The following is a 13,389-nucleotide window of genomic DNA, read 5'->3' on the forward strand; positions in this document are numbered from 1 at the left end:
TAAAAAAAATTAACAAATTACAGCAAAAATAACAATGTATTAAAACTAGGTTTGTAACAAACAAAAAACTAACAAAACTCAGGCACAGGGATTCATAGGGACATCCAGGGACATCCGTGAGGGCTCTTCCCCAAGCCTGTGCAGCTCACCCTCCTGCAGGTCTTCTCCGGCCCCTGCCCTTCCGGCACGCGGCCAGCCTCAGGCTCGCTGCTTAGAGTGCGAGTTGCCCTGGAGTCCCTCCCAAGTCTCACCAGCAAACCATAGTGACCTCCCTTTGTGCAAACTATCGATACCCACAAGAAAGTGGAACTGAATGTCAGTTTCAAATGCAAAACAGACTCCAAGGCGGTGGGAGGACATGTGAACTTAAGCATGGACTCCGGTGCGAGTCTGCCTGCTGAGGAAGGGTCTCTAAGACGCTCCCTTCCAGACCGCCCCCTCAGTGCTGCCATACCTCTGCTCCGGATCCCGGCCCTGCACAGTCCACTTTCCTCTTTTTCCTGGGCCCGATCGCTGCCAGGGCTGTGAGGTTGGCATCCCGCTGTCGCATCTGTGCCAGCTCCTGCTGCTGCATCTTTATGTTGGAAAGGAAACAAGGACCATCGCTTCATGCATGTTTTTACTTAACAGCAAAAGCAAAGTGCAGATATCAAGCGCTCTCTGAAATTTTCTAAACTGTAACTTCTTTAGTATTTTGGCTTTTTTTTTTTTAACAGTGAGCATATTCTGTAACTAGAAAAATAAGTATTTTTTAAAAGCAATAGATGATCAACTTAAAACACCCAGAGAGTAAGAACAAGTTTAAGTATAGAGAATAAGTCCCACCCACAGTCACTGTTAAACCTAAAAGCAGGATACAAGCTGTCTGCACCAGAAAACACCATTGACAGGTATATCTTCACATTTGCAGCATTTTAAATAGCTACATCAACGCCCTGCTCAGGAACCCCATGTGGTCTCTCCTGTCAGTCTAGGTGACATGGACTTTAAGTGACAGTGGACCCTGTGGCTGGTGAGCTCACCTCTTTCGCCTTCTGCTTCAGTCTTAATTGTTCTGGGTCTTCTTGTCTGGATCGAGACTATTTTTGAAAATTAAATGGAAAAACAAATTATGACCTAAATGTGCATCTCCTAACAGATGTGTTAACCTTATTCATTTCACAACATTTTCTAGGTTATAAGTTTTTTACATGCTTATAGCCAAAGGCTGGAAACCTCGGCTACACACTATGGGGAAAATCATTATGCTTAAGAAACATCAGTGCCACCAGATGCAATGGATCTTAGGGATGGTCTTGACTGACGCTACCAGCTCAGCACAGGTCTGGCTCATTGGGTGCAAAGTGGGTGAGGCGGCACAGCCTTGCAGGCTCTAGGGCTGGGGCAAGGGCTGGGTCCCAGCACCAAGCCCCATCCCCTGCGCTTCCCAGCAGACCCTGCTGGCAGCGTGGCCTCAGTCTGACTCTCGCGATGAGCACGAGGCGCCATGCTTGGCTCTGAAGGCAGTGTGGGCCTGAGCTGTGGTCTGGTGTGCAGCAGGAGGCTGCCCCACTGCACTCTGCCTTAGGTGGACCGGACCTGGAGGACGGAGGCAGCAGGAATCTAAGGAAGCTCTACATTCTGAGGGCAGAGAGCGCTCAGAGCAAACAGGCACCACTCTGCAGCTCCACGTACAAGTGCCCGGCCACCTTTCCTTCAAGGCCAGCACCAAACACCGCTTTGGTTACTCAGAACCCAGAGTTGTAGGCGAGTTTGTGAGAGCGGACGGGGGTCCCCAGGGGGCTGGGAGCAGTACAGCACTTGCCTTTGCTGCCCGCATCAAGATCTCCCTCTCCTGCTCATCTTTCCTCTGCTTTTCAATCTGATCAAGCTGTTCAAAAAATTTGAGCTGAGCCCGGACATCGCTTGCCTGCTCGTATCTGTCATCATCCTACAGAAAAAAGAAAAAAAAAAGCAGAAATATTGTCTGTCATGAATCTGGAACCCAGCAGGCTGGATGGTCTGTGCACAAGCCCCCTCCCCTGGTCTGTTCCCATCTGCAGTGGACACAGCCTCCTCTTGCCTCCCTGGATGACTCCACCTGCCCACGGTCAGGGTGAAGTCTCATGCTGTTTATTTTGGGGTCTCTCGGGACAGTTTCTGTTTTATATACTTTGACATCATCTGACTTCATTTTAAATTTCCCACAGTAACACAGAAACATTTAAAGACATAGTGGCTGAGTGTGTTCTAGACACTGCTCTGAGGTGCTGACCCTGGCCCAGGGAGTGTGCAGCATCTGCCTCTCCCAGCTCCCAGCCACTGGTGTGACTGCTAAAAAGGAAGGCACATTCTGCCTTGCAGATCTGAAGCCTGCAGGTTCCGATCAAGGCCGGGGAAGAGCCTGGCACCTGCAGGTTCTGGGAGCCCTGGGACTGAGGAAGGGCAAAGACTCTGTGATTTTTGAAGCTGTGGGTCCACCTTCCAAGGTGCCCTCCCATCAGAGCACCCTCCCCCAAGTTCCTGGCCTTCCTCCCTAGCCCAGGCCTACAGAGCAGCTAAAAGCCCCAAGTGGCTAAGAAAGTAAGTGCAAGGTATACAGGGCACTGGGGACACCGCCACCCTCTGCCCAGCGTGGACAGGCTTCCAGACAGCCTGGATGGTCAGGGGTCGACAATAGAAAGACATTCTCCTCAGGAAAACGGCCCCATTACCTTATAGGAGAAGTTTTTTTGCTGAGCCGTTTCAGATATTTTTTCTACAAGATTCTGTAGCCTTTGCTGTGTGGCATGGGATACATAACTTACTACATCTGGATGTAATTCCGTTATGCCGTGCTTTTTACCTACAGAGCAGGCAAAAAAAAAAGTATTTTAAGATCATTTGCACGTCCTCCTGGGGCTGCTACCTCACCGTCTCTCCCGACACTGCTCTGTGCACTCAAGGGACCGCCCAGGCAGGAAGCGTGTGGAGGACAGTCAACTACCTGAGAACCGTCGCCATCAATCACACGAAAGTCACAACTCAGGCGAACCCCACGCCAAGACAGAGGCATGCTCACCAGTAGCCCACACACCTGCCACAGAGCTGCGCGGGGGAGCGCGCTGAGTCTCTATCAAAGTCACAGAGCACCAAGCCCACAGGTGGACTCCAGGGATCCTGGTGGCGCCCGCAGTGCAGACTCACCTATTTCCAATATCCTTCTCTGCAACGGCGCGGGGAGGAGGAAGGTGTCGTCCTTACAGGACCGCGTCAGCGTGCCCACCAACTCAGAGTTTGTGGCCAGTATCCTTGCACTTTCTTCCGACAGGTTTACTCCAGCCATTGACGCAACATCATTAATGTCATCGTCGTCCCTGGAAAAAAGAGGGAAAGATAACTCACGCTGCACAGAAAGTCATCAGGAGCAGCGCTGAGGTGGCTGAGGTGGCTCTGACTTGGTGAGAGCAGGCATGGGGACAAGAAGCTGCTGGCTGGGTCCTGTCTTCTCCAGAGGAGCCTCTCTGCCTTACTCAGCACAGTGCAGGCCTAGAGCTGAACTTGAGTTTGCACGTGGCTATGAAGGAGACTCAACCAGAGTCCACGCCACCTCCAGGACAGCAAAAACCAACTGCTTTGAGGGTTTCGCACCATGGGAAACCTTCTTTTTAAAAAATTTACCACCAGCCAGGCACAGTGGCTCACACCTGTAATCCCAGCAGCTCGGGAGTCTGAGGTAGAAGGATCACAAGTTTGAGGCCAGCCTCAACAACTCAGCAAGTCCTGTCTCTAAATAAAACATAAAAAGGGCTGGGGATGCAGCTAAGTGGTTAAACAATGCTGGGTTCAATTCCTAGTACAAAAAAAAAGGCTGGCAGGTACAGTGGCACATGCTTGTAATCCCAGCAGTTTGGGAGGCTGAGGCAAGAGGATTGTGAGTTCAAAGCCAGCCTCAACAAAAACCAGGCACTAAACAACTCAGTATGACCCTGTCTCTAAATGAAATACAAATAGGACTGGGGATGTAGCTCAGCAGTTGAGTGTCCCTGAGTTCAATCCCCGGTACCAAAACAACATTTACCACTAACATTAATTTATTTTTAAAATAATCACAGGTTCTCCGAAGAAGAGCACCAACAACTCTCCCACTTAGGAAAGATGCCCACCTGACACCCACCATGTGGACACCTGCTCCCAGCCACCTGCAGCCCCAGCCCTCTCAGAGCCCCCCCACACGACCACCACCCCAGGAGCATTCAGCTTGATACCTATCCGGTGCTACGGGGTGGGGTGGTGCCTCCCCAGGTGATGGGCATCTGACAGGGAGCCACTATGAGGCTGAGTACTGGCCCTAACCCTCACCCAGCCACACTCCACCCAGTGTCTGGCTTCCTCACAGGGGCTCGGTTCCGTCTTGCCCCAGGGCAGCCCTCTGCTATTTCACAGCCCCGGCCGTGGCCACTGAGAGAGGCACCTGGGTCGCTCATGCTCCTGCCTGAGCCTTGCTCTGACGGGCAGGTGGCCTCTATTCAACACCCTTCCTTGCCCAGTCCCAACCAGCCTCTTTGCTACGCATCCCTCTCTCCTTCAACAGAAAACAGCTCTCGGAGGACAAGGTCGAGCACCAGACATTCACCAGACCTAAGGTATGAGCTGCCACATGTCAATCCTGCATCAAAGCCATCAGCCGTTTGTAGCTCGTCCCCTCTACTCTACTTCCAGCTCTCTTTCTGGACAGCAAGACGACAAGGCACCCAGGAAAGTGGCTCACTGACTTTTCTGATCCTTTTAGTAGCTGGTCATCCTCCCTTTCCCACCAGGTGACAAGCACCCCTGCTGGACCATTGGGGCTGCCCAGCCCTACATGCCTGATGGCTTGAGGGTTGGGGCACCTGAGAAAGGGAAGTGCCATTCTGCTTGGTCACAGTGAAGGCTAGCTTATAGCTCTAGGACACGTCCCTGTAAGAGCCTCTGTGCCTCTAGGGGATGCTCAGACTGGCCCTTAGCAGAGACCAAGGCAGTGCAGCCCCTTGAGGCACCGTGAGCACCTGGCCTATGAGGTGCTGGCTCTGAGGTGGGAACCTTGAGCGTTGGCTGTGGCAGGATGAAAGTGCATGTCCACCAGCGCCAGCCAGCCAGCACCTTCCCCTCCTGCTGGGGGAGGAAGCAAGCCTCCCAGCTGTAGCTCCGACCGATGTGAGGTCAGGATCAGGGAAAGACTCCTTGAGGATGTGGCTGCCAGGTGCCCACGGGAGCCCCGAGGGCGTGGTGAAGGGCACGGGGCTCTCCTCTGTGGTCTCCTGGGGCGCTGAGGCTCATCCTTACCGAAACGAACCTCCCCCAGGCTCCTTGAGCTTGTTTTTCTGTGCGGCTGCTGCCTGCGCGGCGACGGCAGGAAGGGCTTTGGTTCCAGGTAACACAGTGGGCTTCACCACCGGGACTGCAAAGCAAGGACAGGAGAGCGGGGCTGTAGCAGAGGCACAGCCCGCCTCAGTCTCCAGGGAAGGGACGTGCTCGAGAGCCAGGCTGCAGCCAAAGTCCAAGCCCATCCCGAGCATTTCCCTTCCCCAGCCTCCTGGAACACAGGAGTGCCAGCTGACAAGCAGTGATAACAAGGCAGCGTGTGCAAATGCCCTGGAGGCTCGGGGCTCGGAAGGCTGAGGCCCAGGACTGCCCATGCCAGGATGAGTCGGGCAACACAGTGGGATCCAGTCTCAGAAAAGAGACTGACACAGGTCACTTTCCAAACCACACTGGTGATGGTGCTGGCTACACATCACAAATGCCACCACTGAAGTCCATCTTCAATGGTGGGCCTGAGGCCGCGCTCTCCCCTCGACAGCAGCACGCTGAGGCTGGCCCCACTGAGGCTGGCCCTGCCCTCACCTGGCTGCAGCTGGTTCAGCTGGATCTGCTGGGGAGTGGTGAGCATGATCCGGTTGTGAGGCTGCCGCAGGGCGACCATGGGCGTCTGGGTCAAGGTCACCTGCGGAGGCCGGATCAGGGCTCCTGGCTTCGGGGGCTGCTGGATCACCTGGGGCAGAGCCAGCAGAGCACAGCATGTGAGCACACTCCCAAGGGTACCGAGTCCCTTCACCTGTCCCGTCCCACCCATGGAGAAGCTCTAGGAAGACACCTGTGCTCCTCAGCCCCAGGGTGCAGAAGAAGCCTGGCCCCAGAACCCAGGCCAGCGCTCTGTGTGTGGGTCCACAGGGCCAGGGCAGGGGAGACGAAGCCCAGGGCTGCTGCTCCCAGGTTGTACAGGGCAAGACCAATCCCGGAGGGCAGCAGTATCAGACCTCTCTCTCACTTGTCAAAGTGACACTGCCGCCTGGTGGCCACAGGCGAATGGTTTTTCCTTAGCTAAGTTTCCTGAGATGGGTGGCCTCTGTGTTGGTCTGGGGCTGAGCTCCCCCTGAACTTGGCTCTGCAGGGCTCTGTGCTCCAGGCACAGCCTGCTCCCTGTTACTACCCCACAGGCTGTGCTGGGGCAAGTTCCCCTACTGCAGGCCCTGCCAACTCCACTGTCCAGACCCTGTCAACACAGCAGGCTCCAGAGCTGGTGGTACTGACCACTTCCTGTACTGTACCCTACCCCAGAAAGCAGGGGTGCAGGGACACACGGCTCAGATCTACATGGCCTTGCTGCAAACCTTTGGGGGCTAGGTGTTTGGCTAGGTGTTTCTGACTTTGAAAAAGGTGCCCTAGTATGTGCACACTATGACGTGAAGTAGTCGCAGGGGACGAGGGGGCGGGCTGGGTTAAAGGAGCGTTTTGCATAGGAGCCATTTCTGCAAGGAAACATACAGGTTCACACCAGACAGGCTGAGTCCCAAGCAGCTCCACTAAGGAGCCTGCAGAGCACCAGAAAAAGCCCCCGCCACCACCTCAGGCCTTGGTGTGAAACAGACAAATCAAATCCCCCGGCCGGTCAGCTGCACACGTAGACTGCAGCCCTACTGCTGAGCACAGCACACTTCCAAGAGGAAAGTTTATGATGCTACTGGAATAATCGAGGGCCAGAGGCCAAAACTTCCCAATAAAGAGACAGCCCACAAAGTCTTCCTTCAACAGAGTTCACCTTGTGGGCCAGTCAGCTGCAGTGACTGAATAGGACGGTTCCATCCTTACACGATGCTAAAGCAAAGGGCACACGATCCCCAACAGGGACCCCAGGGGCAGAGAACAGCCCTACCATGCCCACTTCCCTTCCTCCACACCTCACCCTGCTCTCACTGCAGGAAGGCCCACCAAATGCAAAGGCCAAGCACTGAGTGGGCACCGCAGAGCCTGGCCTGCCTGGCAGCACACAGCCTGCTACGAGGCCCAGGAGCTTGGGGAGTCACTGTCCAGCCGCTCCTAGAGGGACAGAGCCTCTCGAATTGTGTAAAAACTGCCTTTCTACTCTGAGGAGTCACCTGCCTACAGGGGAAGCACACACCACCCTGCTCCAGTGGAGAATGCAGCCGCAAGACGGAAACTGGGCCAGCTCCACACTGGAAGAGAGGAGCTGTCCGTCAGCAGCCCAGGTCCACCTGCACACCCCCAGAGCACACCAGCATCACCAGCCGGACACCCCGTCCAGACGAGAGCTCACCCCACCTCTGGCCCCACGCCCAACACCAAGGCTTCCCTAACCAAAGAGGGCACCCACCTAAGAGACACACTATGCCCCGTGTCGGGAGGTGGCAGGCCTGCCAGTGCCAGGGAGCATGGTTCACCTGACTGGGAAGCAAACAGAACTGCGGGGCCTCTGCTGCCGGCTATGGTCTACGCTGGAGATAACACCCAAGCTGCTTCCCCGCGGAAGCTTCCCCACCTGCCCAAGGAAAGGGCTCTCTGAGCCGTGGCGGTATTTAAGAGGCCAGCAGGAGCGTGGGTAGGCACTGCGGAGGACCAGCAAGGCTGGCGCCTTCATACCAGCGGTGCAGACTGTGCCTGCTTGCCAGGGCCCACCTGTGTGGGCTGCGTGAGGCTGATGACAGGGGGCTGCAGGGCGCTGCTCACGGAGGCGGCCGTCTTGCCGGCCGTGCGCTGCACGGAGCCGCTCAGCACCACGGCCGTTAGTGCGGTGGTGGCCTGTGAGGCGGGTGGCTGCTGCTGCTGGCTCTGCTGGATGAAGGCCGCGGAGTCGGGGGTCAGCTGTCTCAAGGCAGGTAAACTCCTCTGGAGGAGACAGATGACAGAGGTCAGGGGCAGCTCAAGCGCAAGGTTCAATCCTTAACTTCAGAACCCTCCTCCAGCTCAACAGAGCCTGCGGCAGAACCCCTCACTAACCCTGCCTCCCCCCAAGCAGGGCTGTTCTTGTGAAGAACTGACTAAAATTTACTTTCAAAACAAAACAAACAACAAAATCCCCAGTGTTTTTTAAAAGCCTTAAATGTAATGCCAGCAATGGTCACCTAAGACAATCTCACACCCAGAGTATCCCCTACTTGGTGAAGCATCCCCACTTCCCAGGAAGCAGGGGCGCTTCTCTCCACCCAGGTGCAGCAGAATGGCCTGACCAGTGTCAGGGCTCAGGGTTATGGAAAAGCTCCTTTGGACCAGAACTGACTTTCTGCCCTTACTGCAGGTGCTCGGCTTTAACTCACCTTCAGGAAAGGCACGAGGTAAGGTTGAGGTGAAGAATTGAGTTCTCGGTATAACCTGCTAGTGAAATCTTCGGCTTCGATCTTCCCATCCTTAAAAATAAAACCCACATGGACCCTGCAGTGAGGCAGCTGCACGCACCTGCTCCTACTCCACATCACTCCATACTGGCAGCAGCAGGGCAGTCAGCGTGCCACACGCAGCAAACTTGGGGCCCCCAAGCACAGGGCAGGTGTTCACCCAGGACTCAGCCACATCCCTGGCTGGCCAGGTTCGTGTCCACAACTTTCTTACTCAACCACTGTTTTCCCTCAGTGCTTACACCCCAACCCGTGGACGCCAGGCATTGGCTGGGAGACAGATGGGCCTGAGACAACTTCATTATCACAGCCACGGCTGTGAGCACAGGGAGCGCAGGCCATGCAGACAGCATCAGCCCAGGTAGCGTCAGGACACCTGGCAGGAGGGACTGGCTACGTGCCTACTCCTGCATGGCATCAGAGGAGGGGCATGAGGGCCCACAAGAGAGACAGGGACAATTCTGTTCCAGAAATTTTCAAGAGAGTTTTATGTAAAGGCCAGGAAATCCAACCAGACAGGCAGGAACTAGACCTCATGCCCCTCTCTGCTGTGCTGCAGTGTGGGCAAGTGGGCAGAGGGGCAGGAGAAGGCCTGGGAGCACTGCTGCATCTTCCCAGGACTGGAGAGCCTGGACTGAAGGTGGCAGTGGGCAGAGCAAAGGTGGGCTGTCGAGAGCACCTGTGTCCGTGAAAATCTGGGACCTGGGGCTCGTGGGTCAAGGAGAAGAGACAGCCACCAGGGTCCTCCCGACACAGAGTCTGGGGACAGACGCCATGACTAGGGCAGGTTTCTGGAGGACACCAGCTCTCTTGCCAAAGCAGAAGCACCAGCAGCCAGACAAGGGACTACCCGGCAGGGAGCACTGGGAGTGTCACAGGAGGACGAGCCTCTCCTGTCAAGAGCCACTTGTACTCAAGGCTACTCGCTGCTGATAGCCAAACCCAGCCCTAAGTGACAGGTCAGAGGTGGTGGCCAGTAGCATCCTGGGCTACAAAGAGGTCATGTTAGAAAGGGTGGACGGGGCCACTGGGGCCCTGGGAAGGATGCAGTGCTTTGGGGGCAACTGCTAGAGACAGCTGAGGAGTGAAGAGCAGCAGCAGGTGGAGAAGGACTCAGCCCAACAAGGCTGCAGTGCTGGGCGGGCGGGGCGGCCTCCCCTGCAGCCCCCTCTGGGAGAGACGGCCGGCAGTCCAGCTGTGCGTTCCAGTCTAGGCCAGCAAACTGCACCAGCAGAAAGAAAATGCAGGACTCTGAAAGTCCAGGAGATGTTCAACAACCAGTTTCCTCAAAAATAAACCCAGGAAAGAAACAAGAGCCAGAGGACGGAGGTGCTCAGGTTCAGAGAGCGCCGCCCGCACACCTGGACCTAGTGTGCATCCTGACTTCACAGAAACTGGGAAGGGATACAGACCAGGTGCGCAGCGGCGGAGGACTCCGCCTGTGTCAGTGTGCCCACACCCATCAGAGACTGCCCTGGGTCAGTCAAGGCATGGGAGTGCAGGAGGTGGCCAGGGTGGGCGCAGATGCAACCCCCTGCACATGACCTGGGAAAGACGGCTGGAGAAGATGCCGCTCCTACTTCACGAAGTGCCTGAAACTCTCCATTTAAAAGCAGAACAAGTGGGGGAGGGAAGAGAAAGAAGGCAGACCCCTAAAGACATGCCCGAGAGGTGCATCTTCAGTCTCGTTCCTCCTCCCGAGACGTCACACACTCAAGTGACAGCCACCTGCCTCTGAGAAGGGCCCATCACACCCTCTCCAACGCTGGCCCATTCTCCTCAAGCAGGAGATGTCAGAGCACTGGCTTGCGCATGGCAGGCTGGGCGGCACCCGGGCACATCTGACAGGGGCACAGCGGCTCTGTGCTCGTCACACCAACGTGAGGCAAGGGCACTCCCCGCACTCCTTACCAGTAAGTTCTGCACCAGTTCTTTCACGTTAGCTGCTGTCTCTGTGGACTGTTTACCAGATGAAGCCAGTTTTATTAACGTAGACAGAAAATTTTTACATTTCTTCACGTTTTCCATGGTTTCCTGGATTCAAAAAAAAAGAAATAAGGTAAAAACTCAAAGATTTTCACCGTGACCTCTGTTAAGCCAAAACGTGCACACCTGGAAAAGAGAGGTAAACGCTGCCTCTAAGCTGCTTTCAGGGAGGTGAGCTGCCCCTCGGAGCTGCTGCTGGGCACAGCCCCCACAGGCACACGCCTGCCTCGCACTGGCCCAGGAACTCCCTCTAGGAAGGCAACTGAGATGACCAGAGTGCGACAAGAGGAAGCTGCAGGACGTTCACCTTGGTGCTGCTGACCACCGAGAGGGACCGATCCCATCCCTACACAGGTCCCAACTCCAAGGCAGCCACTAAGATCCATGGAAAGTACTCGGCAAAGCAGCACGAGGAAGCAAGGTCTAAGTCACCATGCCAGCTGCCCAAGGTCCAGGTCCAGAGGACACAGACAGCAGGGCTCTTCTACAGCCTGCAGTGCCCTGTGGCCACACGTCATTTTGTCAAACGTGACTGCAGAGGCTTTTGCCATTCCCAGGTCTGTACTGTCTGAAACCTCGAGTGGAAAGACTGGGGCCCTTTCCTGCCACCCCTCAGTGGCCCCTGCCCTCAAGTGCCCCTCATGGAGGCAGAGAGGACAGACAGCAGAGCCTGCCTCACGCTCCTACAGCTGCAGGCCTCCGTGTGCCAGTGCTGCGAGCTGGCAGGAATGGGACTGGGGCCCTCTGCGTCCCAGCCGGCAGTCTGGGACAGAAACCCAGGGCGGCTCAAAGCCCTGCTCTGGCTGGTGAGCAGCAGGTGGCTCTGGGAGAACTGAGGAGAAGCGGTCTTACCGTGGCAGCTGTGGAGGCGCTGGCTGCCCCTGGGACCGTGCGCTGAGGTGCCCCTGCCTGCACAGCTGTGGCCGTCCCGAGTGAAGCTGCCTGGGCAGAGCCGCCCAGGACCAGCTGAGGCTGCAAGAGTCCAAAGCACGAGGTGAGTGCCTCCCATGCCGCCAAAGCCGGTGAAAGATAAGGCTTCCTGCAGAGGGGGGACCCGGACAGCTGAGGGCCATGCCACAGGACGCACGCCTGGAGACCCGCCACGGGAACGCGCTGCCCTCCGGTGTCTAGAACTGGTCAGGACGACGCACCAGTACAAGGCACATGGTGGCAGTATGAATCATCTCGGTGACCACCATGCCCTCCTCAGAGTGGGCAAGAAAGGGGAGCACTCCTCAACTGCAACCTCACACAGCGGCCAGCCACCATGGCAGGCACAGTCCCGGCTCCCCTCGACACCAAGCCCATCTCCCCCGCTCCCCACAAGGGGCCACAGGAATCTGACACTGGTGGTCAGTGCCAGCACACTGCTGGTGGGCAAGGGCACCTCTGCCAGACAAAGGGACACACACCAAGCAAAGGGGAAGCCAGACTTCACATGGCATGACAGCTCCCACCTTGGGCCTCAGATCTCTAAACGCCCAAAATTTCTAGTTTACATGAAAAATTGTGATACAAATATTGACTGCTTTTTTTTTAAAAAATCAGTGCTTTTCCAATTTATAAATCTAACTGTCACCATCTCATTCCTCCAATTTTTAAAACACTGCTCTTTTCTGAAGACAGAGGGCAGTGCAAGGCTGAGTGTCCAGCGCTGGAGGGCAGGCGAGGCCTCTGTGCAGGCTTCCTCCACAGCAGCAAGGCTGGACTGCCTTCACTCACAGAATCCACCAAACAGCACGCTTCACAAAGAAAACGTGCAAGGGCAGACCAGGCAGCCAGCGGGAGAGGGCAGATGCCTGTTGGGACAAGTGACCCATCCCCCCAGCTGGTGCCCGGACAGCCTCCCTCCTTCAATGATCTTGTCTTCACCAAACCCAAGTTGAGATCTCAACCAGGAACTTCACTTCGTCTCAGAAACCCACCAGGGAAAGGCAGTGACAAGGACAGGGCGGAAACTCCTCCTGGGAAGCCCCCTGTCCTACTCTGCTCCGCTCAGCTGCTCTTCAGCCTGCACTCCCACAGCCACCAGTGGGAACGAGGGACGGGCTCAGGAGAGACAAAGGGGGCCCGGGGCCAGGCTGCACTAGGACCCCTGCCCCATCCCCCCAGACGGGGAACACTGTGCAGACCACAGGTCAGCGGGCAGGAGCTGCACCCAGCATCAACGCTGCAGGGCCCTATGACTATGGACACCCACAAACACCAGACCAGGAAAGATTCTGAGCCACATGCTCCAGCTGCTCCCACCTGAGTCCCAGAGAGTACTGCCTCCCTACTCAGGTGGCTCCCTGGCCAGGTGGGCCTCCCTGGCCAGACTTTTCCCTGCCTCTGTAACAGGAGCCAGCTAGGCTGCCACACAGAGCCTCTCTACAGGTGGGGCCAGAGGCCAGTCTGTCAGAAGCATCAACACACACCACTGGACCAGCAGCAGCAGAGCACTCTCCTCTCCCACAGCCTAAACACTATTTTAAAAACAACCCACTAAGGTTGATGAACACTTCCAGAACTGTGCTGTCATCCTGGCAAAGGCCAGAGCTCACGCACATGGAGGCAGTGCAGCCTGGTAGCTGGCGCACAGCTGGAGCAGACCCTGGCCAGGAGAACAGCAGCAGGTTCAAATGCTCCCTCAGCTCACCTGCAAATGCCTCAGCAGCAGGATGAGAAGAGTGCCCATGTCCCCAGCACGAGGGCACCGTGAGCACCAAGGTGCTGCACAGAGGAGCCGCGCAGCGGACACGCTCTCTGCAAGTACACCTGGCTGGGTCTCAGG

General features: G+C 56.2%; 1 protein-coding gene across 1 annotated transcript in view; it reads right to left on the reverse strand.

Annotated features, from left to right (window-relative positions):
• Taf4 (TATA-box binding protein associated factor 4) overlaps nt 1-13,389 on the reverse strand; it is a 69,140-nt gene that overhangs the window by 13,143 nt on the left and 42,608 nt on the right. Inside the window, exons 4-14 of the mRNA XM_046433119.2 lie at nt 11,469-11,588; nt 10,542-10,664; nt 8,553-8,642; nt 7,879-8,124; nt 5,845-5,992; nt 5,284-5,398; nt 3,166-3,335; nt 2,694-2,824; nt 1,805-1,930; nt 1,023-1,079; nt 455-574 (exon numbers count right to left, since the gene is read on the reverse strand). Coding sequence (XP_046289075.1) covers nt 455-574; nt 1,023-1,079; nt 1,805-1,930; nt 2,694-2,824; nt 3,166-3,335; nt 5,284-5,398; nt 5,845-5,992; nt 7,879-8,124; nt 8,553-8,642; nt 10,542-10,664; nt 11,469-11,588 — 1,446 coding nt within the window. The remainder of the gene's footprint in view (nt 1-454; nt 575-1,022; nt 1,080-1,804; nt 1,931-2,693; nt 2,825-3,165; nt 3,336-5,283; nt 5,399-5,844; nt 5,993-7,878; nt 8,125-8,552; nt 8,643-10,541; nt 10,665-11,468; nt 11,589-13,389) is intronic.

Source organism: Marmota monax, unplaced genomic scaffold (genome assembly GCF_021218885.2).
Source record: "Marmota monax isolate L192 unplaced genomic scaffold, Marmota_monax_Labrador192_F-V1.1 WCK01_AAM20220418_F8-fsc00014, whole genome shotgun sequence".
In the NCBI taxonomy this organism is placed as follows: Eukaryota; Metazoa; Chordata; class Mammalia; order Rodentia; family Sciuridae; genus Marmota; species Marmota monax.